Source organism: Myotis yumanensis, unplaced genomic scaffold (assembly GCF_028538775.1).
Source record: "Myotis yumanensis isolate MYYU_CA2020_CCGP unplaced genomic scaffold, mMyoYum1.0.hap1 SCAF_2, whole genome shotgun sequence".
NCBI lineage: Eukaryota > Metazoa > Chordata > Mammalia > Chiroptera > Vespertilionidae > Myotis > Myotis yumanensis.
Window position 1 is genome coordinate 73,093,020 of NW_027223753.1, and position 27,968 is coordinate 73,120,987.

The window sequence follows — 27,968 nt, forward strand, 5'->3', positions numbered from 1 at the left end:
GAAGGGGAAATAAGAAGCTTCACAGACAAAAAAAGGCTAAGGGAGTTCATCACCAGCAAGCCAGCAATGCAAGAAATGCTAAAGGGACTGGTGTAAAAAGAAGAAATAAAAAGCCCAGAAAGAAAGCAGCCACAAAAAAATAGAAATGGCTACAAACAAGTACCTTTCAATAATAACTTTAAATGTAAATGGACTAAATGGTCCAATCAAAAGATATCGAGTGGCTGAATGGATAAAAAAACATGACCCAAACATTTGCTGTCTACAAGAGACCCACCTCATTAGAAGGGATTCACACAGACTGAAAGTGAAGGGATGGAAAAATATCTTTCAGGCAAATGGAAATGAAAAAAAAAGCTGGGGTAGCAATACTTATATCCGACAAAATAGACCTCAAAGTGAAGGCCATAACAAGAGATAAGGAAGGCCACTTCATAATACTAAAGGGATCAATACAACAAGAGGATATAACCCTGATAAACATATATGCACCCAATGCAGGAGCACCCAAATTCATAAGAAAACTCCTGGAAGATATCAGGGGAGAGATCGACAACAATACAATCATAGTAGGGGACTTTAATACACCACTAACATCACTGGATAAATCCGCTAGACAAAAACTCAGCAAAGAAACAGCAATCCTAAATGACTCACTAGATCAGATGGACTTAATTGACATCTTCAGAACACTTCACCCCAAAGCCATGGAATATACATTCCTCTCAGGTGCTCATGGGACATATTCAAAAATAGACCACATATTGGGTCACAAGCAAAGTCTCCACAAATTCAAGAAGATTGAAATCATAAAAAGCATCTTCTCAGACCATGATGGCATAATGTTAGAAATAAACTACAATAAAAACAACCCAAAATACTCAAACACTTGGAAGCTGAATAGCATGTTATTAAATATTGATTGGATTACCAATGACATCAAAGAAGAAATTAAAAACATCCTAGACACTAATGACAATGAAAACACAACAATCCAAAACCTATGGGACACAATGAAAGCAGTCCTGAGAGGGAAGTTTATAGCTCTACAGGCCTATCTCAAAAAACAAGAAAAAATGGTAGTTAATCATCTAACTCTACAACTCAAAGAATTAGAAAGAGAGCAACAAGAAAACCCCAGAGTGAGCAGAAGGAAGGAGATAATAAAGATTAGAACAGAAATCAATGAAATAGAGACCAAAAAAACAATACAGAAAATCAATGAAACCAAGAGCTGGTTCTTTGAAAGGATAAACAAGATTGACAAACCCCTAGCCAGGCTCACCAAGAAGCAAAGAGAGAGGTCCCAAATAAACCAAATCAGAAATGATAGAGGCGAAATAACAACAGACCCCAAAGAAATACAAATGATTGTTAAACAATACTACGGACAACTCTACTCCAACATACTAGACAACCTGGAGGAAATGGACAAATTCCTAGAAAAATACAACATTCCAAAACTCAATCAGGAAGAATCTAAAAATCTCAATAGGCCAATAACTATGGAAGAAATTGAAGCAGTCATCAAAAAGCTTCCAGCAAACAAAAGCCCAGGACCAGACGGCTTCTCAGGGGAGTTTTACCAAACTTTCAAGGAAGAACTAAAACCTATCCTCCTCAGATTACTACAAAAAGTTCAAGAGGATGGAACACTTCCAAACACATTTTATGAAGCTAGCATCACCCTAATACCAAAACCAGGTAAAGACAACACAATGAAAGAGAATTACAGGCCAATATCCCTCATGAACATAGATGCCAAAATCCTCAACAAAATCTTAGCAAATCGGATCCAGCAGTACATCAGAAGGATCATACACCATGACCAAGTAGGATTTATCCCAGGGATGCAAGGATGGTACAACATCCGTAAATCAATAAACGTGATACATCACATAAACAAATTGAAAGAAAAAAACCACATGGTCATATCAATTGATGCAGAAAAAGCATTTGACAAAATCCAACACCCATTTTTGATAAAAACTCTCAGCAAGGTGGGAATAGAAGGATCATACCTCAACATAATAAAAGCCATATATGACAGGCCCACAGCCAACATCATACTCAATGGACAAAAACTAACACCATTTCCCCTAAGAACAGGAACAAGACAGGGATGCCCACTCTCTCCACTCCTGTTCAACAGAGTCCTGGAAGTATTAGCCATTGCAATTAGACAAGAAGAAGAAATAAAAGGCATCCAAATTGGAAAAGAGGAAGTAAAACTGTCCTTATTTGCAGACGACATGATATTATACATACAAAACCCTAGAGACTCCATCAAAAAACTACTAGACTTAATACATGAATTTGGCAATGTAGTAGGATACAAAATTAACCCCAAGAAATCCGAGGCATTTCTATATACCAATAGTGAACTTTCAGAAAGAGAGATTATAAAAACAATCCCATTTACCATCGCACCAAAAAAATTAAGATACCTAGGAATAAACTTAACTAAAGAGGTAAAAGACCTCTACTCAGAAAACTACAGGACATTGAAAAAAGAGATAGAGGAAGACATAAACAGATGGAAGAACATACCATGTTCTTGGATTGGTAGAATCAACATCATTAAAATGTCCATACTACCCAAAGCAATCTATACATTCAACTCACTTCCCATTAAAATACCAATGGCCTTCTTCAAGGATCTAGAATGAACTCTCCAAAAATTCATCTGGAATAAAAAAAGACCCCGAATAGCTGCAGCGATCCTGAGAAAAAACAAAGTAGGTGGGATCTCAATGCCAGATATCAAGCTGTATTACAAAGCCACTGTTCTCAAAACTGCCTGGTACTGGCACAAGAACAGACATATAGATCAGTGGAATAGAATAGAGAGTCCAGAAATTAGCCCGAACCAATATGCTCAATTAATTTTTGACAAAGGAGGCATGAACATACAATGGAGCCAAGATAGTCTCTTCAATAAATGGTGTTGGGAAAATTGGACAGATATATGCAAGAAAATGAAACTAGACCACCAACGTACACCATACACAAGAATAAACTCAAAATGGATAAAGGACTTAAATGTACGACAGGAAACCGTAAAAATTCTAGAAGAATACAAAGGCAACAAAATCTCAGACATATGCCAAAACAATTTCTTCACTGATACAGCTCCTAGGGCAGTTGAAACTAAAGAGAAACTGAACAAATGGGACTACATCAAAATAAAAAGCTTCTGCACAGCAAAAGAAACCATCAACAAAACAACAAGAAAACCCACTTCGTGGGAAAACATATTTGCCAACGTCATATCTGATAAGGGCTTAATCTCCAAAATTTATAGGGAACTCATACAACTTAACAAAAAGAAGATAAACAATCCAATCAAAAAATGGGCAAAGGATCTAAATAGACACCTTTCAAAAGAGGACATTCAGAAAGCCAAGAGACATATGAAAACATGCTCAAAGTCACTAATCATCCGAGAGATGCAAATCAAAACAACAATGAGGTACCATCTCACACCTGTCAGAATGGCCATCATCAACAAATCAACAAACGACAAGTGCTGGAGAGGTTGTGGAGAAAAAGGAACACTTGTGCACTGCTGGTGGGAATGCAGACTGGTGCAGCCACTATGGAAGGCAGTATGGAGGTTCCTCAAAAAATTGGAAATGGAACTCCCATTTGACCCTGTGATCCCACTTCTAGGAATATATCCCAAGAAACCAGACACACCAATCAGAAAGGATATATGCACCCCGATGTTCATAGCAGCACAATTCACCATAGCTAAGATCTGGAAACAGCCTAAGTGCCCATCAGTAGATGAATGGATTAGAAAACAGTGGTACATCTACACGATGGAATACTATGCTGCTGTAAAAAAGAAGGAACTCCTACCATTTGCAACAGCATGGATGGAACTGGAGAGCATTATGCTAAGTGAAACAAGCCAGTCAATGAAGGAAAAATACCACATGATCTCACTCATTCATGGATAATAAAGACCATTACAAACTTTTGAACAATAATAGATACAGAGGCAGAGCTGCCTCAAACTGATTGTCAAACTGCAGTGGGAAGGCCAGGGAGGGTTGTAGGGGAGGAGGGAGGGGATTAAGAGATCAACCGAAGGACTTGTATGCATCCATATAAGCATAACTAATGGACATAAGACACTGGGGGGAAAGGGAGGGCAGGGGTTTGTCAAGGGCGGGGGGGAAAAAAGGACACTTATGTAATACCCTTTGTAATACTTTTAGCGAAAAATAAAAAAAATAAAATAAATAAATAAATAAATAACTAGAAAAAAAACAAAACAAAACAAAACAAAAAACAAAAAAATGCTTATTTATATAGCAAGTTCTCAATTTCAATAGTTTATTCTACAGACTTACTAACATATTTCTGCAAATGAGTATCTCCAAGGAAACACGTCATGGCACTATTTGTAATAGCAAAAGTTTGGAAACAAAGTCTGCAAAGGTTTGGAAACCATTATTAAGGGACAGGTTAAATAAACCAAGGAGTGTCCACAGAGTGGGGTATACACAGCTGCTATAAAGAATGAAGCAACCCTTCCCCTAAGTTCCATAGTGGTCTCCATGGTACATTGCTACGTGAAAAAGGGAAGGTGCAGAAGAAAGGATATAGCAGGATATACTTGTGCTTAAAAATTATATGTTCATAAGATGATATGCTTATGTCTATGTAGACTGATGTTTGAAGGGACATTGCTGACTCTGGTTGCAATGTGGTGGTGGGGAGCAGGAGTAGGAAGGGCATTTGTTTTTCACCGTTTGCCTCATTTTACTATTTGAATTTTGTGTAGGTGCCTGCCTTACCTATTAAACATCTTTTTTTAAACAAGTCAACATCACCATTAATGTTGGTATAGGTGCAAGAGTCTTGGGTTTAAAATGTGAAATTATTTTGATTGAATTGAAGTGTTCTATTCTGTATTGGAGTATCTTTTTTTCTTCTTCCATGTTGTACATTGAATCCTCAGACCTTATTCATCTTCTAGCTCAGTGGTTCTCAACCTGTGGGTCACGATCCCTTTGGCAGTCGAATGACCCTTTCACAGGGGTTGCCTAAGACCATCCTGCATATCAGATATTTACATTACGATTCATAACAGTAGCAACATTACAGTTATGAAGTAGCAACGAAAATAATTTTATGGTTGGGTCACAACCTGAGGAACTGTATTTAAAGGGCCAGAAGGTGAGAACCACTGTTCTAGTTGAATGTTCGTATCTGGTTACTCTCCCCATTTCCCCACCCTCTCTGGCAACCACTTTTCTACTCTCCTTTTCTATGAGTTTGACTTTTTTTTTTTCAGATTCTATGTATAAGTGATATCATGCAATTTTTTTCTTTCTTTGTCTGGTTTATTTCAGTTAGTGTAATGCCCTTAAGGTCCATCCGTATTGTCACAAGTGGCAGGACTTCCTTCTTTCTCAGAGCTGAATAATATTCCACTGTGCATGTACGTGTGTGTGCGTGGTGTGTGTGCGTGTGTGTGTGTGTGTGTGTGTGTGTGATATCACATTTTCTTTATCCATTTTTCATCAGCAGACACTTAAATTGTTTCTGTATCTTGACTATTGTGAATAATGCTGCAATGAACATGGGAGGGCCGATATCTCCTAAAATGTCCAATTTCCATCACCTTTAAAAGTTTAAATCAATACTCAGAAGTGGGATTGCCTGATCATTTGGTAGTTCTATTTTTAATTTTTTGAGGAACCTCCGTAGTGTCTGAACCAATTTGCATTTTTACCAACAGTACATAAGGGTTTACTTTTCTCCACATCTTAACCAACACTTTTTATCTCTTGTTAAGGAGCTCACTCCCTATGTTTTATTTCAGGACTTATGGTTTTAGGTCTTATATTTATGTCTTTAATTGGTTTTGAATTGATTTTTGTATTTGGTATAATATAGGGGTCCAGTTTCATTCATTTGCATGTGGCTGTTTAGTTTGCATGAAAAGATTGTCCTTTTCACATTGTACATATATTCTTGGCTTCTTTATTATAAATTAACTGACCATAAATGTGTGGGTTTATTTCCTGGCTCTCTATTTTGTTCCATTGATCCATGTGCCTTAGATCAGTGTATCTTTTAATTAAATTTTAACAAACATTTATTATACAACTAGCAGGCATTGCAAGTATTTTTTTAATCACCAGTGAGAGGCAGGAAAATTCATGCATTTTGTTCCTCTAAAAAAAGCATATTTTGAAAAAAGGAGAGAATACTATAAATTATTCAGGGTTAATATTTGCTCTCTAAAATAGCTAGTAAAGTGTATAACCAATAGTTAGAATTCATATATATGGGCTCACTAACTACTCGGCTCCTTATTATGTGCGATATTTTAGACAAATTAATTAAGCTCTAGTTTGTTCACTTGTAAAATGGGGCAATAGTAATTGTACTTCAGGATATGGCTTTGATGATTAAATGATATATAACGCATGTAAATTACTTAGCACAGTGCTTTCCATTAAATCTAGTGCAATAAATGTTAGCTGTTTTTATTTATCAGTTCCCTTTGCTCATAAGTTTTCTTTTCAAATTTGGGAGTGGAAGCCCTCAAAAGTGCTGTCATCTACTGTACACTATAGTAGCAGTAGCAGTTTGAGACAGAAAGCGAAGGAAGAATGAATAGAGGAAGACCAGTGATTAAGGAGCTAGGCCCAGCGAATGGAGACATGAGGGCATTGTATGCAGAGGGGCACGATGCACAGAGGCACAGAGGTGGATGCACGGCGTGTTTTGGGAATGGAGGGGAGTAGGCTAGTTTGTGTACAGTGTACTACCAGAGGTCTGCATGGAAGGAGTATTGGTAGGAGGCGAGGAAACTGAGCAAGCAATGGTTGGCCATGGGGTTCTTACAGGCAATGCCTAAGAGTTGGGCATTATCTTTCAGTGGTAGAAATGAAAACTGGATAACAGAAGATCAGAGATAGGATGTGGGAATGTGAAGGAGGAGGAGGATATATAGGGATGGGGTAGTGCTTGATAGGGCCAAAGGGCTAAGGGAGAAATTGTAGATCCCATATGGCGGTGGAGGGCCCTAGATAATTAATGGGACAAATAGAGCCATCGGGGGACAAATTCCAAGTGGGGGTGAGCTTTGTAAAGGGATGAAGACAGGCAGAAAGGTGAGAAGCAGTGAAGGTGCAGAGGAGGTGGGATGGGCAGGATACAGAGGTTGAAAGGCTGCAGGCCTTTCAGCTTCTTTTCTTGAAGTTTGATCTGCTGAGAATGATCAGTTGGAAGGAAATGATCTGCTGAGTATTTGGGGTGGGATTTTAGGGTTTAAGAGGAGAGGTAGGGATTTGGATTATCCACCATAGGAAATGTAAGAAGTAATGGACTTGGGAAGAGGATGAGTCTGGCTGATGCAAACGCTTGGTGAGAAGGTCCCAGGGAGCCATGTGGTTCTTGCTAACAGCAGCCTAGATTGTAGAAGCAACAAGGATGGAAAGATGACCAGACCCACCCAGATGCAAGGAGTTCAGGAACTCAGGGCACTGGCTCAAGGGCAGCTGATACACAGGGAAGAAGGAAATTTGAGAAAAAGTGACAGAGTTAGTCTGAAGAGAGTAGAATGAGGTCAAGATGCATGGGGTCTAGATTCAGGGAGTAGATGAAATGAAGGTGGGAGAGGAGAGGTGACAAGACAGATGTGTGGCTGGAGGGGGGGCTTCAGGGTTCAGTATCTTATAGAACTATTTTATTGTTGTTTTCCAGAAAGCACTGTTTTAAAAAGTTGCCCTGAAATTCTTCTAACAGCCCAACAGTGTCTGTATTGGTATAGATCAGGGGCAGAAATTTTTCTTGAGAGCTTTGTTAAGGCCACATAATATTGATAGAGGATGAGCCCAGAGTGTTTTTACAAAGCAAGATGTTAACACAGGCATCACAGGTCTCAGCGAGTTCCCTGGAAACCTGTAGTTTTTCCTCAATAAGAAACAACTAACATAAGCTCACTGATTTGTATTTCTTTGCCTTTAAAGGTAAAACCAGTAATCCACAGCAGGATCAACGTGTCAGCTCGATTTAGAAAACCACTTCAGGAACCCTGTACTATCTTGTAAGTTGGAGGCCTTTACAGTTCAAGTTGAAATTGGCTGGTGGTTTCCTTCTGGTTTGGGGTTTGCACTATAATTATAGTGGCTTTACTCTGTAAAATGGTATGGCTCACTGGCTTTGCTTTTTGTCCAGCTTGATTGCAAATGGAGACCTCATAAGCCCAGCATCTCGCCTCCTCATCCCTAGAAAAGCCTTGAACCAGTGGGATCATGTGCTACAGATGGTCACGGAAAAAATAACTCTGAGGAGTGGGGCTGTTCACAGGTATGTCAAAATCATCTTGCGAGTGGACGGTTTTCAGAACTGTTGAAAATATTCCCAGGAGGCTCTCAAGTCACTTGTCGCAAATTTGAATTTTGGCTACCAGTTAGGCTCTATATGCCTTAGTTTCTTTATCTGTAAAATGGGTATATAATAATACTTACCTTATAGGATTGTTTTAAGGAATAAGATAAGCCACATATGGAGCTTAAAACAGTTCTTGGCACAAATATTAACTATTTTTATTCCTTTAATTTAGAGCAATTAGGCAACATTCATTTTGTTGAGAACTTTTTTTGAATGAGCCAGGTTCTTGACTTTTAGCTAACTGTCCTTTTATTCAGGAGATATTTATGATTCTTTGATGGTCCAAACTATTTGCCTAGCATAAAGAATCAGACATCAGGAGCTGTTAGTGGATTTAAGGAAGAGGCAGGTAAGAGAGGATAATTAAGTGGGGTTGTTTAAACTTGAGAAATCAAAAGCATTTTTCTCAAGTTCTGAAATTTAAGTGAAGATTAAAGTCATAACTTTTAAATTGTGAAGCCTATTAAATTATCCCTTGATGGAGGCTCCCTAGTTTAGTTCCCTATAGGTGGGAGGGTTACAAATAATATATACAAGCACAGAATATATAAAGAATATACACAAAGACTTGGAACCTAATCAAGAGTTTTCTGGTTGTTCTTGAGTCCTATCTTTATCCCAAACTCTCTAACAGACTCCACTGGTAGAACATACTCCTGCTTTCAAGAAGTTATGCCCTGCCCATTTTCATTTCTATATATCTATAGATACATATGATAAGATAATTATGTCTTTCAGTTTAATGTATGTACATATTCATATATATGTATACATATATATATATCTCCTATATAATAAAAGGCTAATATGCAAATTGACTGAACAGTGGAATGACTGATTGCTATGATGTGCACTGACCACCGGGGGCAGACACTCAATGCAGGAGCTGCCCCCTGATGGTCAGTGCACTCCCACAGGGCGAGTGCTGCTCAGCCAGAAGCCGGGCTCACAGCTGGTGAGCGCAGTGGCGGTAGCAGGAGCCTCTCCCGCCTCCACTGCAGTCAGACATCCCCCGAGGGCTCCTGGACTGTGAGAGGGTGCAGGCCAGGCTGAGGGATCCCCCCCACCCCCAGTGCACAAGTTTTGTGCACCGGGCCTCTAATATATATATATATATAGATATCTATATATCTATAGATATCTATATATATCTATATATCTATATATCTATATCTATCTATCTATATATATATAGTTTCATAGCCACTTAGATTTTAAATATAGTTAGGAATATATAAATATATATTTAATATATAAATATAATTGAAAGCAAAACTTCACCTATGGTAAAAAGTATTTCAAACAGGACAAAAGATATAAATAAAAACCATTTATCTCCCTTCTGGCTCCCCAGTTCCTCTTTCCAGCATTATTCCAGAAATATTCTATGCATACAGAAGCCTATGAATCTTTTATTTTTAAAAAACACAAATGGTAACTCACATACACACATGAATAAATATATAAATATATCTTATTTTTTTAGACTATTTTATTGTTAACTGTATTATAGATATTCCCCATTTTACTGTAACAACAAATCTTGGAGATTTTTATTAGCACAAATAGCTCTATCGTATTATATCGTATTATTTTTAACGTCTGCAAAATATTCCATTTTATGAGTGTGCCCTAATCTATTTTAATAGTCTACTCTTGATGGAAACTGAGATCATTTCCAACCTCTCACTATTACATGTTCATGTCTTTGCATATAAATAGAGTTTATCAGCAGAATAAAGTCTAGAAGTGGAATTGTTGTGTCTATTGGTAAATGCATTTTAGATTTTGATAGATACTGCCAACTATCTTCCAGAGTTTGTACTGATTTGCACTCTCACTAAAAGTGCTTGAGGGCCTGTTTTACATACTCTCATCTGTGCTGTGAAATTAATATTTTGTCTTTTCATTCATGTTGGGTAAAAGTATTTTATTTTTGTTGATTTTTGTTTATTTAATGTACAATAATGACATCTATTGAGCATTTCTTTTGTGCAGTGCATTATTCTAAGTGCTTTATGTTGTTAACTTAATTTAGTAATCCTATGAGGTAAGTAGTGTTGTTATTCTCTTTTCATGAAACATGAGACACAGAGGGGGTAATTTACTTGCCCAAGATTATGTAGGTAGTGGCTAACAGGACTGGATTCAACCAAATTAGTGGGTTGTATGACTCCAGAGTCTGTGCTCTTCATTGCTAAGTTATAATCTGAATAACTGCCAATATTTATCTTCTATTACATATGAACTATCTGTCATGGCCTTTGCATAGTTGTCTTATTGGTTTGTAGGCACTCTTTACACATTCGGGAAATTGGCCCTTTGTCATATGTTTTAAATATATTTACAGTCTGTATTTTTGATACTGCTTATGTTTCATTTTTCATACAGACATATTGAGTTTTGATGCAGTTGAATTTTCAATCTTTTCTTTTGATCATTAAGTTTTATTACTAGTTTAGGTCTTTCTCACTCCAAGATTATAAAAATATTTTTCTATGTTTCTGTCTCATACTTTTAAATTTCATTTGAAACTTTGATCCTTCTGGGTTTCATTTTGGGATCAAGAGTGAAGACAGATCTCAATCCTATATAATAAAAGCCTAATATGCTAAGTGTCTGGTCTTGTGGTCAGTTGTTCAACCAATCAATACGTAATATGCTAATAATATGCTAAGGCCACTCAATCGCATGCTATGACATGCACTGACCACCAGGGGGCAGACACTTAATGCAGGAACTGCCCCCTGGTGGTCAATGTGCTCCCACAGGGCAAGCGCAGCAGTGGTGGTGGGAGCCTCTCCTGCCTCCGCAGAAGCGCTAAGGATATCCAACTGTTGGACATCCCCTGAGGGCTCCTGGACTGCGAGAGTGACAACCCCCTCCCCCCCAGTGCATGAATTTTGTGCACTGGGCCTCTAGTTGTTATATATTGATTTTTATTAGATATAATTGCATCCTTTGACATATACATAAATATAAACCCACTAAATAAAAAATATGAAGCATAAAAATATATATATACACAACTGCATGCCCAAGATACACCTATTCATACATATATTGCTATGAACAAATTCATACATAGAAATAAAATTTATGCAAGTACAAATACAGGAAAGAAAATATAGTTATATGTCCCTGAACATTTGAATACTTAGAGAAAGTCCACTCTTAATATAATGCCAGATATGAGTGAGATTTGGTTGCTGTTGACTGGGGATATGCCCATTTTTCCTTAATGGAACATTAAAAAATTTTACGGTTGGATCCTACACTGCACATCCATATATTTATATATGAAAAACATTCCATAAAAACTGGTTCAACTTCCTATTTATATTTTTTGTCTTTGTAGCAAAGGAAGAAAGCAGGTCAACAAGAGTCACATAAAGAAAAGCTAAAACTTATGCAGGGCCTCTTTCCCACCTGTAGAGGAAACCAGTCATGTCTTAGCTGTTTCCAGATCCACAGCTATGCTGCCTTTTCATTTCTTGCTATAAAAGTTAATTACGAATTTTGACCTTCCTATTTTGAAGGAAAATGAAAGAAGAATGTGCGGGTCTAAGCCAGTACTTCTCAATCAGGGGAAGTTTTCCCCCTCGAGGATATTTGGCAGTGTCTGGAGTCATTTCTGGTAGTCCCAGCTGGGGATGGGCCAGCTACTACTACCACCGAGGGGGTAGAAGCCAAAGGTGCTGTTATCTACAGTCCACAGGACAGCCTCCCCACCTCTCCAAAAGAGCATAGTCTTGTCCAAACAGTGTTCAGAAACCCTGGTTTAGGTCCAGGCAGGAAAATTAGAACCCTGGCTGAAGTGTTGACTTATAGGGAGAGGAGTACAATGTTATAAAAGAAAAGGTCTTGATACTAACTCAACACAAACACGTTCCAGGATTTTGGTGCTATTTTCTTTTTACATAATCAGTAAACAAGCAGACAGGTCAATGGACTTTTCATTTCCTTTGCAAATGTTACTAACATTTATTATGCAGTACAGGAAGCCTGATAATTTTTGAATGATTTTCTTGAAATCTACCTAGTTGCTCTTGTTTATAACCTTCAAATATCTGCATTGTCTTTTTGTGTAGTGTTCTAGTAGGCTTCCCCCCCCCCCCCCCCGCCCCCCTGCTCTTTAAAGAAATTCTCTGGATACTTTAAATGGCCTACAAAATTATCACTGTTCTTTGAATAAGTAACATATTAATTGTAGTTTGCAGCAGCAGTTTTACAGTAAAGGGAGGTTCTTGTGAAATCTATTCTGGGAAGATGAGGGAAGGCAGGGAAAAAAAAAAGAAAGAAGCAGGAATGCTATGTGGTTCTGCATCATTAATACTGGCAATGGGTTCTTTCACCTCCTGCCCTCTCAACCTCTTGTTTTCTGACCCAGTTTTGTGTGTTTAGATGTAATCATTTGGCTGATGGCTGCTCATATACAGAATGCTTTAGGAGGCAAATCATTCTGACAAGTATATTAAGAAAATAAACTTTAAAAGTACTTACGAAATGTAAATAGAACAATCCAACTTCAACAGAAGCTGGGCTTTATTTAAGGCACCACTTTCTGTACCAGTTAAATCTTCCCCTCTAAAATCTTAATATGGCAGACACAGGGGATATCATGTTAGATGGTCAGTGCATTGGGATGAAACACTGTGCAGCTAGTTAGTAACTGCGTCTGCATTATAACGTTGGCACTTAATTGAATCTAATGACTTTGAGGCATTTGTAATTCAATAATTGGGATAGTAACAGATGAGCCAAATTAAGAACAGAATGTTTTTATTTACTTTGTAATTTTAAGCAGTTTTTTCAATGCTTGTTAAAATTTTAATTGTTGGCATTCATATTTTGGCAGACTTTATACTTTAGAAGGAAAACTGGTTGAAAGTGGGACAGAGTTGGAGAATGGACAGTTTTATGTGGCTGTTGGCAGAGATAAGTTTAAGAAATTGCCTTACAGTGAATTACTTTTTGACAAGTCAACCATGAGAAGGTCTTATGGGTAAGTTTTCATCCTCATTTACTTCTCATATGTTAGTTATCACTTGAAATAGCATTGAGTCTTTTGCTGACCACTGGTATATTTTATATAATCTTGTTTATCAGTTAGACTGCAAAGCGTATACGATATACATTGACCTTTGCTTTTTTTGCCATGATTAAAGATTGAGGTCTATTGCACAATAATTTTTGGAAATCTATGGAAAACTAAATAGTATATTATTTACTATATTTTTATTTTTTTCTATTCATTTATGATTTTATAACAAATATAAAGATTTACTCTTGTGAAGAAGATACAGGGCAATTAGCTTCTTTTAAAAAAATATAAATTTTCATTGATTTCAGATAAGAAGGGAGAGGGAAAGAGAGATAGAGACATCAATAATGAGAGAGAATCACTGATCGGCTGCCTCCTGCACACTCCACATTGGGGATTGAGCAGTAGCATGTACATACCCAGGCATGTACCCTGACCAGGAATCAAACCTTGACTTCCTGGTTCATAGGTCGATGCTCAACCACTGAGCCACAATGGCAGGCCAATTAGCTTCTTTAAAGCATATATTAGTAGGAGTTTTAAGAATGTCTTAACTGTTTAGCTGGATCAAGTAATTTTTCAGCTGGTGCATTCAAAACATCTAAAGGTGTTTAAAAAAAACCTAATATTTTATACACCATTTAATAATAACTGTAAAATGTAAAAACAATAAATTTCCACTTGTGCAAAATAAATAGATTAACTGGTTTTGTAGTTAATATATGCAAAATTTTATAGATAACAATTTTAATTACTCATGATACACTGTGGACCATTTTTCTCTATGCAATGTCATATATTGGTGAAAGATGCCTTATTTCAGCAAAGTAGCTGGACCTCATAGGCATGACTGAGGAGCCCTGGCTCCTGGCCCATGCTAGGACCCTCCCTTCAGCTTGCTCATGGTGCCCAGGGATCTACCTCTACTGCAATTTACAGATATTCTGTGACCATTTTGCTATTGGAAACAGAACTTTTTGGTGGTTCTCTGCTAGGGTGGGTGATACTTGTAGACAGAGCAGAATATCACCAATATGTTGTCCATTAATTCACAGTTTGTGAAGCCTGATGAAGAGCTCAGTTGAGGGTCTCTAGATAAGTATTAGATGAAACCAAATTTCAGGGATGTTGTTTAATGTATGCAAGAGCACATGGTTTCCCAGCACTTTAGAATTACTCACCAGCAGACTTATTGCTAACCATCCTTACCCATCCATGAAATCAAATCCTTCCACAGCCTGCCAAGCAATACTGGATTAGTCTGTTAGCGTCAGCGTGTAATTGATGGCAGTGGGAAAACTCTAACTAATGGTGACCTTTCTCAGGCAAATTAGTAAGATTACATTTATCTCTGTATCCTCTTATTTACAGAGTTTCAGTTGAGTTCCAGAGTAGGTCTTTTCATAATAATATAGACATCCACGAAACAACATTCCTATAGTTGAAGAGAGTTTTTATTTTTTGACAAGAGAGACTGGTTTAGAAAGTCCCTGAATATAAATGTCATGTGCTACCATTCTGAGCTCCCATCAGAGGCAGACAGCATAGGAGTTGAAAGAGAGAGAGAGATAAATTTATTGTTTTAAACTCAATTTGGCAAAATCATTACTCAGCTTGACAAATGATCTTTTGAAATTCATATGAAAAATTCAGGGAATTAAATAAAAATGCTGTGAAAGAATATAATGTGGTACTAAAGGTTTGTGGTAAGTATCAATTACAATAGTATGCAGAAAAATAGTAAACATCTTTTGGAGTGGAATTTTGAAATTTTATGGTGGTCCTCGTGAAATTGGGAAAGTATGTAGTACTTTTGTGAAACACTGATATCAGTAAAGGTAAACAGTTGACTTCCAGGTTGGGATGACAAATTGGGATGACAATCGTCTTGCATTGTATATTGTTTGTAAATAACACTCATATTTCTAAATTGCAATTTGTTTTCGCAGTCAGAAAGCTTCTTCACTGCCTCCTATTGTGGGATCCAGAAAGTGTAAAGGGAGTGTAAGTATCAGATGGTTTACTCATTAATGTTCTATATTTTTGTATAATACATTGAGACTGTCCTTTACGTTCCAATTAAATTTGAAGAAATAAAAGCTAGCTGGTATATAAGCAATTGTGTGAAACAACACTAGGACATTAATGTTACAATTAAGGTCTTACACGAGAGCTAACATTTTTAGAATATATATTTTGAAATAGATATCTTTTTCCTTGTTATAGACCTGATACAATTTATATCACAGTTGAAATCTAAGCAATAATACATAAAACTAGAAGAAATGCTCATGTAGGTCACATTAGTGGTCCACCCAGTCCTATTTCCTATCTCTGACAAAGACTAAAAAAGAAGTTTTTGTAAGAAAATGGTGATCCTCACATATAGTTCTTTAAAAGTTTGAGAATCATTTCAAATATTTATTCCCTAACAGAATCTTTTCCATTCATCATTCATTCGTTAATTCAGCAAAGTTTATTAAATGCCTATTATGTGGGAACTGTTACACGCAGTAGTAGGTAACTCCTTAACTTCTTTGTATTTTTTGTCTGTAGTTCTCATGGAGATGAGTTTTATGTCATGCCACACTGTTGCTTTGACAGAGTTCTTCTAGCTAAGGCTTCTCTTTCCACCCTTTTGATTGAATTTCCAGACCGATAGTGGTCAGGACTGATTTGCTATTTCCCCTCTCTGAATTAAGGAAGCAAAATGCTTATTATGGTGTTTTGTGAAATAAATGGCTGTTTGGCAATGATACTGCTTTCTAGTGATTATTTAGATGTCTCTCCATCCTTTTGGTTATATCATGTGAAATTCTTGAAAAAAAGAAAAATAATTTTGTGTGAAGAAGTAGTGCTGAACTCAGCATAACAAACAGCAGACCTTTATTAGCCACTCATTCACTGGGACTCATACAGCTTATGACAAAGCACTTGCCCCTCAAGAAATGTACAATCTCATTGAAATAGAGAAGATAGCTTGAAAAGGTAACCGACAAGCTAAACACCAAATTTGTGATCAGACTGGTAAACATGAGAGAGACAGAAGGCATCAGTGTACATTGGTCAAAGTACATGGAGAAAGTTGAATTAGAGTTATACCTTTGAGGACTCTTTAAGATTAAGGTAAAGTCAATGAGGGAGGAAGGGCTTCAGATGGAAGGAACAGTGTGAGGAAAGGAGAAGCAATAATACTGGCTGATATTTAGTGAACACTTGAGGGCTCAACACTATGACTGTCTTCACAGGTGTGACTTACTTAATCTTCACCCCATGAGGCAGGTACTATTATTACTGCATTTAAAAATGAGAAAAGGAAGCAGACCATAGGAGTACCACTTCTAAAGGCTTCTGTTGAGCAACTGGCAGGGGAGGGATTGCGACCAGATGGCCTTCCTGGAGGAATCTTGTGCTGCTGACCCCAGGGAACAATGAGTTGCTTAGGCTGACTGGAACAGAAGGTCTTTCTTCTGTGGTGTGGAGGCTGATGTGCTCGAAATGGTAGGTGATGGCAGTGTTAGATGACTTGGAATGTCAGAATGAGGAGTCTAATCTTTATCTTTAAGTAGAGGGCAGTCATGAGGCTTCTGAGAGGTGAACATGTTAATCCAAATCAATTCTAGGAAGGTCAGATCTTTTATGTGCAGAAAGACTTAACATGATGAGAGGCCATAGATGACACGTCAGTTATGCTACAATTACAAGCAATGGCCTTGGTGTCTATACTAATAAAAGAATAATATGCTAATTAGGCCGGGAGACCTTCTGGACATCCTTCTGGACAAAGCTGGGGGCTTGGCTAGCCTGCGAGCTGACCGCAAACAGCCCTCAGCCCCTCATCCAGGCTGGCCATGCCCCCTAGTGTGAACCCTCACCCCAAGAGGGGTTTGGCCAGCCTGCAAATGGCCCTCAGTCCCTTGCCCAGGCCCACCCTGCCCCCACTGGGGACCCTCACCCCAATGGGGGTGTGGCTGGCCTGCAAATGGCCCTCAGCCCCTTACCCAGGCCAGCCCCACCCCCCAGCCTCATCCCGAAGGGGGTGTGGTCAGCATGCAAATGGCCCTCAGCTCCTCTCCCAGGCCAGCCATGTCCCCCAGTAGGGACCCTCACCCTGAAGGGGGCATGGCCAGCCTGAAAATGGCCCTCAGCCCCTCACCCAGGCTGGCCATGCCCCCAGCGGGGACCCTTACCCTGATGGGGGCATGGCCAACCTGAAAATGGCCCTCAGCCCCTTGCCCAGGCCGGCCATGACAGCCAGTGGGGACCCTCACCCTGATGGGGGCGTGGCCGGCCTGCAAACCACCCCAGGCCCCTTGCCCAGGCCGACCCTGCCCCCCAAGGGGACCCCCACCCTGATCCGGGACCCCCTTCAGGGCAGACCAACCAGCCCCCACCCATGCACCAGGACTTTATTCTATAGTAATAAAAGGGTAATATGCTAATTAGACTGGGAGACCTTCCAGATATCCTTACAGACAAAGCCATGGTGGCGGGGCCGAGGCAGAGGTGGTTAGGGGCGATCAGGGGAGGGCTGTTGGGAGCAAGCAGGCTGTTGGGGGAAGGCAGTTGGGGGTAATCAGTCCAGCAGGGGCGGGCAGTTAGGGGTGATCAGACCGCAAGGAGGGGCAGTTGGGGTTGATCAGGCCAGCAGCAGAGTGGTTAGGGGTGATCAAGTAGGCAGGCAGGTGAGCGGTTAGGAGCCAGCGGTCCCAGGTTGCGAGAGGGATGTCCGACTGCTGGGTTAGACCTGATCCCTGTGAGACTCCCTGTGGGAACAGGCCTAAACTGGCAGTCAGACATCTGCCGAGGGGTCCCAGATTGGTCCCAGATGGGACACCCCCCATGCACGAATTTTGTGTACCGGGCCACTAGTCCTATATAATAAAAGCCTAATATGCAAATTGTCCCCTCAACCGGGAGTTTGGCCAGGGGGCAGGGCCAGCTGGCTAACTGCCAGTGGCTCCTGCCCCCACTGTCCCCACCCCAGCCGGCTGCAGCGGCAGGCAGCCAGGGAAGGGAGGCCCTGGCTGGCAGCCAGCAGCCGGCAGCCACTAGGGACCCTACCTGTGTATGAATTTTGTGCACTGGGCCTGTAGTCAAGTGATAAGAGTCTAGACTGGGTAGGTGGTAGAAGTAGCAGGAGGTGATTAGTGCTCAGGAACAAATGAAAGATTTGCTTGGTGATTGATGGGGTTATTGGAGAGGTTGGAGCCAAAGATAACTGCAAGGTTTTGAGCTTGGATGCCTGAGAAAATGGTAGTACAATGGCCAAGGAGAAGGCAGTCAGGAAAAATAATGACCTGCTTAAGTCGGAAGTGTGATCATGAAATCTAGTAGATATGTTCAGCAAGCAATTATAAATGATGGAGTCTGAGACCTGATGTGGTCATCAGATGTAGATTTGCAAGTTCATCCACATGATGGTCGTAGCGGAAGAGCAGACACCTGTCATTGTAGTGTTCTTTCCTAGCACCCAGCACAGCCTGACTAGGAGCAGGCCTCACCATGCTGTTCAGTGAGAGGATGGGTGAGTGGCACCTGGAGAGAAAGTGCAGTGAGAACCCAGGTTTGAGACAACCAATAAGGGTATAGAGAGAAAGAAGATGGAGAATATTCCAATAGTTGAAAAATACGTTAGCCACTATAAAGCTAAATAAACCCATGAATTTAGGGTTTGGAAATTTTGTCCTCTTGTTCTTCTTCAAGACTCTGGGGTGGAATTGCTTCTGTGTGCCAGGCAAATATGAGCTCATTCATTCTCCCATTATAACTGGAAGAGTGATGACTAAACAGAGACTCAGTGTAGTTGAATAAGTGACCCTAGGTCACAGGGAAAGTTGATGTCAGAACCAAGATCATGGCTCAACTCTTTGCATTCACAATAAAAATGAACTTTGGAATTACTAGCATGTGCTTACTATTGTGTAATTTGGAATGTCTAAAATATTTATTAAAAATGTGTTTTCTGCTTTAAAATTCATGTGCAGGAGGACTCACATGCAATTTAGAATCTGTGCTATGAATACTGTGTCATCTAATAATGATTGATTAGGTTTTCCATGTATTTGGTGTGGAACTAAGCCCCAGGGAGACAGTGATGAGCAAAGAGACATGGTGCTTTCTCTTAGTTTGTGGACTATTTGGGGAGACAAAGGTTAAATGATTTCACAAATACACAGATAATAACATGATGAAAACGAAAGAACAGTGCTGAGGAATATGTGAGGCAATCAAAAGAGAACTATTTTATATAGGTGTGTCAGGAAAGGCCTTTTTGAGTAAGTGATCTGTAATGACAGACTATTTCCATCTCATAGAAAGAAAAGACTCAGAATTATATTTCCATGCTCTGACTTAGAAAAATAACACGATAGCAGAGTTTGTTCCTCTTTCCACAATACTCCCAAGGCAGGCTGCACATTTGTCCATCCACTCATCTGCTCATTCAGTTATCCACTCAACACATTTACGGAGCACTTACTAAGTGCCAGGAACTACTCTAGGTACCAGGCATATAATGGTGAACAGATAGGCAGGTTTCACACCTGATGGAACTTATATTATCAGATGGTATAGGTGCAATGTGTAACATAAAACGTGGCAGGGCACCTACAGATAAAAGTTCCCTGAGACAGAGAGTTTAATGATAGAGCTTGTTATACAAAGCTGGGGCAGGGGAGAAAAGAGCCTTTACAGCAGAGGAAAAATTACAAAGTCCTTTGGTAATGAGCTTGGTAAATGAGGAGGGCAGGAAGAAGGCCAATGTGGTCTGAGATAAAATTGGCAGGCAGCGCCTAAACCTGAGTTTGGGTTTTATTCCTTGATAGGATACCATTTGAGGGTTAGACAAAGAGGGTGATACCATTTGATTTGCATTTTGAAAAGACCATTCCGGCCATGGTGTCTACAGAAAGTGAGTTGGGGCAAGAATAGGAGCAGGAGGCTGTGGGACAGCTGGTGTCCAGGCATGTGATGCAGGTGACTTGGACAGGTGGCAGCAGGTGAAATGGGCCTCTATGATAATTCTTCTTTGAATATGTTGTAATGGTCTGTTGTTATTGGTTGATACATTCATCATAGGCATTTATTGAGTACGTTTTAGTGCTTGGTGGGTAGGGGAAGGCAGAGATCCCTGAGAAAACACTGAACATATAGAGGAGGAAAAAGAGAAACAAATACACAATATATTTGGCATTAGTTAGTGAGAAGCTTGATGAAAAATGCATCAAGACATGGGAAGAGCCCGGCTGGTGTGGCTCAGTGGTCGAGTGTGGACCTAGAACCAGGAGGTCATTGTTTGATTCTTGGTCAGGGCACAGGCCTGGTTTGCAGGCTCGATCCCCAATTGGGGACATCAAGGAGGTAGCCGATCAATGATTCTCTCTCATTATTGATGTTTCTATCTCTCTTTCGCTTCCTCTCTGAAATCAATAAAAATATATTTTTAAAAAAAGACATGGGGATGCCCTGGCCTGTTTGGCTCAGTGGATAGAGTGTTGGCCTGCAGACTGAAGGGTCCCAGGTTTGATTCCGGTCAAGGGCATGTACCTTGGTTGCGGGCACATCCCCAGTTAGGGGGCATGCAGAAGGCAGCTGATTGATGTTTCTCTCTCATCGATGTTTCTAACTCTCCATCCCTTTCACTTCCATTCTGTAAAAAATCAGTAAAATATATTTAAAAAAAAAAAGACATGGGGAAAGTGCCATAACATCCTGGTGTGTGAAGTGACCCACGTCCCGCGTGGTTCAGGGTTTGGGCTCTGGAGAAGGGTCCGCATGCAAATGACAGAGATGAGACAAGAAATAATTTGGAAATCGGGGGGCCACGCGGGAGCCCATCCCAAGAGGAAGGACTCCGCCTGGGCTCAGGCCTTGCCATCCTTTTATTCAGTTTGGGATACACCTATAGCCCTTAGGCAGGCAATTTCCAGTAACAGACAGACTATCTTATCAGTAAGGATTTACATGACTATCTGGTGGAGAAGTTGCTTCAGCTACCCTTGTCTCCACTAAACAGTGGGTGCATAGCTCTGACCTTTGCCAGGGCTCAAGGATCACCAGCATTCTGGGCTCCTTGTCCACACCTCTCTGCTAGAGAAGACAATAGACGGCTTCCCACACTGGTGGGTGGGGTAGGCCTCTTTTATGAGGTCATATTTGAGCAGTGAGGAACACCTCACCTGGCACATGGTAGGTTCTCAAAACCTGGTTAGTGGATGTGTGCATGACTGGCAGTGAACCCCACAGAGAGAACATCTCAGGTCAGAATTCCAGAGTCACAAACTCTATTTTTAACAGAAGGATTCATTTACTCCTTTCCTTTAATCAGTTGGTTCCCTGGAGAATGCATGTGTTTTTAAGAGCATTAATGGTATGGCACTGAATTGGGGGGTTGAGTGAACTGGGCTCTGAGAAAGTTGGCTTTAAACTTGGGGATCCACTGCCAAATCAGCAGGAAAGCATCCCTGAACTCATGTGCACATTAAAGGGGACACAGACCTGGATCTTAGGAATTAATTTTTGCACACAGCTTTCTAGGGATTGCTCTATTGCATAATGAAGGGGAGTGTGGTTAGGGCTTGATAGAGCTTTAAAGAGAGAGAGAGAAAGCTGCCGCAGTTTGTACAGTTTGCTGGTACATCAGTGACTTGGTCAGCAGAGTTCCACCCTTGTGGTAGGAATGTGAGGATTGAGGGGTTCTGGGATCAAGCAGATCCTTTCAAATCAGCCAGGGAATGCCCTGCGCAAAGCAGGACAAGACCAGAAGCCACCCAGATACAGACTCCAAGTGCTGGGGAAGTCACAGAAATGAGCAAATTGGGACTATTTTTATTATATACTAGACGCCAGGTGCACGAAATTCGGCCTGCACCCTCTCGCAATCCGGGACCCCTTGGGGAATGCCTGACTGCCAGTTTGGGATGTCTGACTGCCAGTTTAGGCCCGATCCCAGCAGTCAAACATCCCTCTCACAATCTGGGACCGCTGGCTCCTAAGTGCTCACCTGCGTGCCTGCCTGATCACCCCTAACCACTCCACCTGCCTGCCTATCTGATCACCCCTAACTGCCTCTGCCTTTCTGCCCCATCGCCCCTAACCACTTGCCTGCCTGCCTGATCACCCCAACTGCCTCTGCCTCAGCCCCCCTGCCACCACAGCTTCGTCCAGAAGGACATCAGGAATGATGTCTGGAAGGTCGTTTGGCTGTCCGGTCTAATTAGCATATTACGCTTTTATTATTATAGATTTTTTAATCCTCCTGAGGATATGTTTTATTTTGTTTGTTTTGTGTTTTTTTTAAACTATGTTTTTATATAGAGAAAGGAAGGGAGACAGATAGTGAGATAGAAATATCGATGAGAGAGAAACATCAATTGGCTGCCTTCCATACATCCATCCCCTCCTGGGAATAGAGCCTGTAACCTGGGCATGTGCCCTGACCAGGAATCGAACCTGCCACCTTTTGGTGTATGGGACAACACTCCTACCAACTAAGCAACTCAGCCAGGGCAATTGTGAATATTTTTAAGTTGTGGACCTAACCTTGAAAACAAAAGGAAGATTTAAGTGAATTGTCTTAAGTTTTATAACGTTTGAAAAATAAACCCATCAGCAAAAGTCTGTTCTCTGTGAGGCAACTCCGTGTAGAATCAGAGCGCCCTCTAGTGGGAGAGGTGCAAAAAAGAATTTGAAAGTTACAGCCAAAGACTCTTTTTCTTATGACCATATGGCTAATACATCTTGTGATCGATAATTTACAGATTAAGACATTATAATTGTTAAGGTTTTGATTTAAAAGACGTCCACATGATTATCCACATATCACAAAGTCACTGTGAAGCAAGAAAAGTTCCACATGCTCCTAAAACTCCGTTTACCTGGTGGAGAAACTGAGTCCAGTGTGAATGGGAGGGCTTCTCACGCTTGCTCGCACCAGACGCTCAAGTGAGAGCAGCAGCACCTGAGTCCTGTCCAGTTGCTGCTCTTCAGGTCTTCCTCCCAGGGGCGTCCCTGAGACACAGGTGGCTGCTCCAATAGGCAAAACCCTCACAGAATTATTTAAACTTGATGTTTTATGACAGGTTTTCATGGGGGCTGGAAATGAGTTTCTGTAGTAATGAAATAAACCTGAGCTGTTTGGGTTTTGTTGGACATTGCTTTGGAAACTACTTAAAAATCCCAGTTTCAGTAGAGTGAGGGTGATGGAAGGGCTCTTGTAAGTTTTTTTCCCCCCAAAAAATATGTTTTGTTTTGTTTTTTAATTTCAGAGAGAGGAAGGGAGAGGGAGAGAGTTAGAAACATCAATGCTGAGAGAGAATCATTGATGGGTTGCCTCCTGCACACCCTCCACTGGGGGTGAAGCCCGCAACCCAGACATGTGCCCTGACTGTGTATGGAACCATGACCTCCTAGTTCATGGGTCAACACTCAACCACTGAGCCACACCAGCCGGGCTCTTGATAGTTTTTTGCTAGTTTGAGCTAGAACTTTGCTATTCCTGTCAGATAAGCTGAGATGTGTGTGAGGCAAAAGGCAGGACAGTGGTTTAAGTATCACTGAGGTCAAGTTTTTGCATAGGACATGCTGTAAAATGGGCTGCTTCTAGATCCCTTCCACTGTGTGACTTCCAGGTGGCTTTTTTAGGGAACCATACAACATAATAGCTGTTTCTAGTGCCTTGGCATCAAGCAGCTCCTGTGTAACAGAAAAATCAGACCTGGGTAATCTTGAGAAATTGAGTTCCTCTATTATCTATAAAGTGATGACAATGATATCTATCTATAAATATTTGTGTTAATGGGTATTTAGCACATACGAGCTACTTGATAACATTGTTTCATCAACTGGCACAGCTGTGTGAGATCGCAAAACTCCCCTATTCATTCTTTCACTCTGCTCCCAAAATAGCAATGCCTATCTATGTGCCCAAGTAATTAGCCACAGGTGGACGTCCCCAAAAGAAGGAAAATTTCCTTCTTCATTCCTTTCTCTCTTTCTCTCTCTCTCTCTCTCCATATATATCTCTCCATATGTATGTATATAATTTCTTATATATTTTTTATATTAACACTTTAGGTGAATCAACATTTTTAAAAGGATAAGCATTTAAATTATTAACCAGTCTTCTAATTACAAAACAATTTTTTTCTTGTTCTCAGTTTTTGTTCTTACAAAGTGCCTGGTGATTAGTCATTACTCAGTAACGAATGCATGAGCAACAGTGTCCAAAGTTGTGCCCTATGTATTTATTGGGATCAACTAGTCTTTCTTGATCCACAATCACCCTTCTGAGTGTCACTACCAGAAATGTGGTAAAGCAGAATTTTTAGAACATTCAACAAGAGAATTTTTAAAATTATATAACCCCTACGCATTCTATTCCAGGATGGGGCTCTGCTTCTCCATTGTTATACCTGTCTGTGAACAAGACTGTTCCCAGAGAGCTGTAGAACCTGCTCCAAAGTTTCTCATTCACAAGGCTTCATTTTACTCCCTGAAATTTCCACAGCATCTCTGAATGTTCCCATAGGCTTGCTAAAGGGGTTACTCCTTTCATTCAAGGCTTTTACAGTTTTTAAATCTTGGGATGAATAGATATAGTTGGAAATAGACTGGAATATGAGACCTGGCTGATAGTTTCAGAATATCCTCTATAATCATATTATCTATTTCATCTGCCAGGCAATTTATGGCCTTTTGAGAGAGAATCATTGAAGAAAAGAAACGGAATAAAAACACACCAAAACTCTGGTAGCAGTTAATTCAATGATTAAATGGAAACTGTATGTTTAAATTGCAGTTTGAATAGGAAATTAAATTATGCAAAAAAGTGTTATAGATTCAGACAAATTTTATACTGTTAATAAATCTATGCATAATTCATTTACTTGTAGGCTGTGACAAAATAGCATAAATAACTTCATCTGTAAGGCTGTGAATTTTGCTGTTCTTAATTGGGTGATGGCTAAAACTATTTAAATACTTTTGAATGACTGAATATATAAATGTTTAAAATGAGCAGTTATAATAGGTTTCCAGGCAGATTTGTTTATTTAATATTGCTACATTTATTTTTAGATACTAGCATAATACAAATATTACATAAAGATTGCACCCAATATGTGTGTTTGATAGGATTTTAAGAAAAATATATGATCTCTTTGCTCTTATAGAAAGCACTCTGATGCTCATTAAATGAATACTATGTCAGGCACAGTACCAGTTACTTTATAAACTGGACCACTTCATTCTTTTTATAGACCTAAAGGCAGGTACATTAACCCCATTTAACTGATGAGGAGATAGGCCAAACAAGGGAGGAACTAGCCCAAGTTCACATAGGGGATCACTGGCTCTGAGCCAGGTATTTTGGGTTTCTAAAACTTACATTTTTTTTTTCCCGTTACCTGCAGCTTCACACTCTACATACTCAGGTAAGTTTAGCACCTGAGCATCTGAGAGTCAAGGCTGTCTTGTTAGGAGGGAGTCTCTTGCTGTAGCAATGGCCACGCAGTAGCTGAGATCAGCACAGCTGTCCCTTGAACACTCACAGTAACCACCACTGTAGTGGCTATTACATGGCTCCACAGGAGTCATACTTGGGCCCATGACAGGAGCCGCTGAAACTCAACCCCATCTTTCTGCTGAGGAGCCCACTTTGCAGATGCAAGGTCTTAATTTCCAGAAGTATTCGGGGACTAGAGGCAACCACTGGAGGTGTGATCATGGGTGCTGCCTTTCAGAAATGTGGACGTGTGGTCTTGAACTGCTGGGGTCTATGTTGCACTGGATTTGCAATTCATAGAGACCATGGCAGTCCCCAACAGATGAGTAAATTTTGAAGATTTCTACAAGCGCAGTGTATGTCTCTTCAAATGACTATCTCTATACATTCACAGTGACAACTAGTTAAGAAGGTATTTCTTTGACTTGATTCTTGGGATCCTCTAGTCTGCTGTTGGATCTCTGTTATTATTCTTTATTTCAGTCAGTGTATGCTTAATTTCTAATTGGTCCTTTTTCATATCCTTGCGGGTCTTACTATATTTCTCGGAGGTTTCTAGAAGATTCTTGAGTAACCTTATAACCGTGGTTTTGAACTCTATATCCAGTAGTTTGCTTTTCCTCCATTTCTTTAGTTTGTGACATGCTTCTTTGTCTCCCCATTTTGGCTGCTTCCCTGTGTTGGTAGAGTGGCTTTGTGTGCTTGGTGTCCTATAGGGCCCAGTGGCTCAGCCCCCCTAATCACCTGAGGTGGACACTCTTGGTGCACCCCTTTGTGGGCTTTGTGCACAGTCTTGTTGTAGTTAAGCCTTGATTGTAGTTGGTATCACTGGGAGGAATTGACCTCCCGGCCAATTGGCTGTGAGGACTGGTTGTGTCTACAATGGGAGAACTTTTGTGCTGGAGACACCCTTATGGGGTAGGAGTTGCTTCAGTGGGGCTTTGGCACTCACTGAGTCTGCCCAGATTTTTAGGCAAAGAAAGGCCAGGCCATTCATATGCAAAAGCCTCTGCGCACAGCTTGGGTGGGGTTATAAATTGGGTGGGGCAGGGTCTCAGGGAATCACCAGGGCGGAGCAAACCACAATGGCTGCCAGTCTGCTCTGCCTCGGAGAGGTCCCAGGGTCTGTGTCCGTGTAGGAACAATGACCGCTGCAAGCACCTCTGTGAGAAAGCCGCCCTCACGTTCCAGCCCGATGCCAGACAGTCCAGTTTCTCTCCGTATGAGTCTGGGTCCCCAAATTCTCACCCAGAACTGGAGTAAGAGCAGTCAGGAGCTTGTATCTCCCTCCTGATTGAAAAAGACAATAGTGTACCCAGTTGCCAGCCCCTTTCTAACACGCCTCTGTACCTCTGCACTTCCACACCTCTGCACCTCCTACCGGACTCAATGCGCTTTTCTCTTTCCTTCTAGTTGTAGAATTTCCACTCATCCAGCCTTCCCGTGGTTCTGGATGATATTCGTTTTGTCTTTTAGTTGTAGTTTTAATGTAGTTGTGCACGGCAGCAAGTTCAGGTGTTTACCTATGTCGCCATCTTGGTTCTCAAGAAGGTATTTCTTAATTAACTGATCAAACTGAGGATTGTCCCTATTCCTCATTTAATAGGTAGCTGCTGATTCTTCAGAAAGCACAGGAGGAGGGGATGGTTAGGGCAGAGGGCCTGCTGTGCTCTTTGCTGGGGGCGTGACCTTGGACAAGGCTTACTTCCTAAGCCTCCTTTTTCCTCTTTACAATGGGTGACAATAGTACCTGTTTCATAGGGGTATGAAGATTGAGTGACTTAATTTTATAGAATACATGGTAATATTAACTAATCAACAATCATTATTTTTCTTCTTCTTCTTCCTCTCCCAGACCCTTCTTTTGCCACTAGAAAGAGTTAATTGTAGGTATTAAAATGGACCGAAGCAGAATCAGTGCAATGCATCCATCTCTGGCCCCTGCCCTATTTACCTAATGCCTACTTAATGACTTTTTTTTCCCCACTAGGAATCACT

The 27,968-nt window shown here is 40.5% G+C and overlaps 1 protein-coding gene across 2 annotated transcripts in view; it reads left to right on the forward strand.

Moving 5' to 3' along the window:
• Nucleotides 1-27,968, forward strand: part of DCDC2 (doublecortin domain containing 2) — a 189,677-nt gene that overhangs the window by 62,372 nt on the left and 99,337 nt on the right. For both annotated transcript variants that reach the window (XM_070405644.1, XM_070405645.1), the window contains 4 exons: nt 7,998-8,074; nt 8,206-8,337; nt 13,280-13,426; nt 15,415-15,469. In XM_070405644.1, coding sequence (XP_070261745.1) covers nt 7,998-8,074; nt 8,206-8,337; nt 13,280-13,426; nt 15,415-15,469 — 411 coding nt within the window. The remainder of the gene's footprint in view (nt 1-7,997; nt 8,075-8,205; nt 8,338-13,279; nt 13,427-15,414; nt 15,470-27,968) is intronic.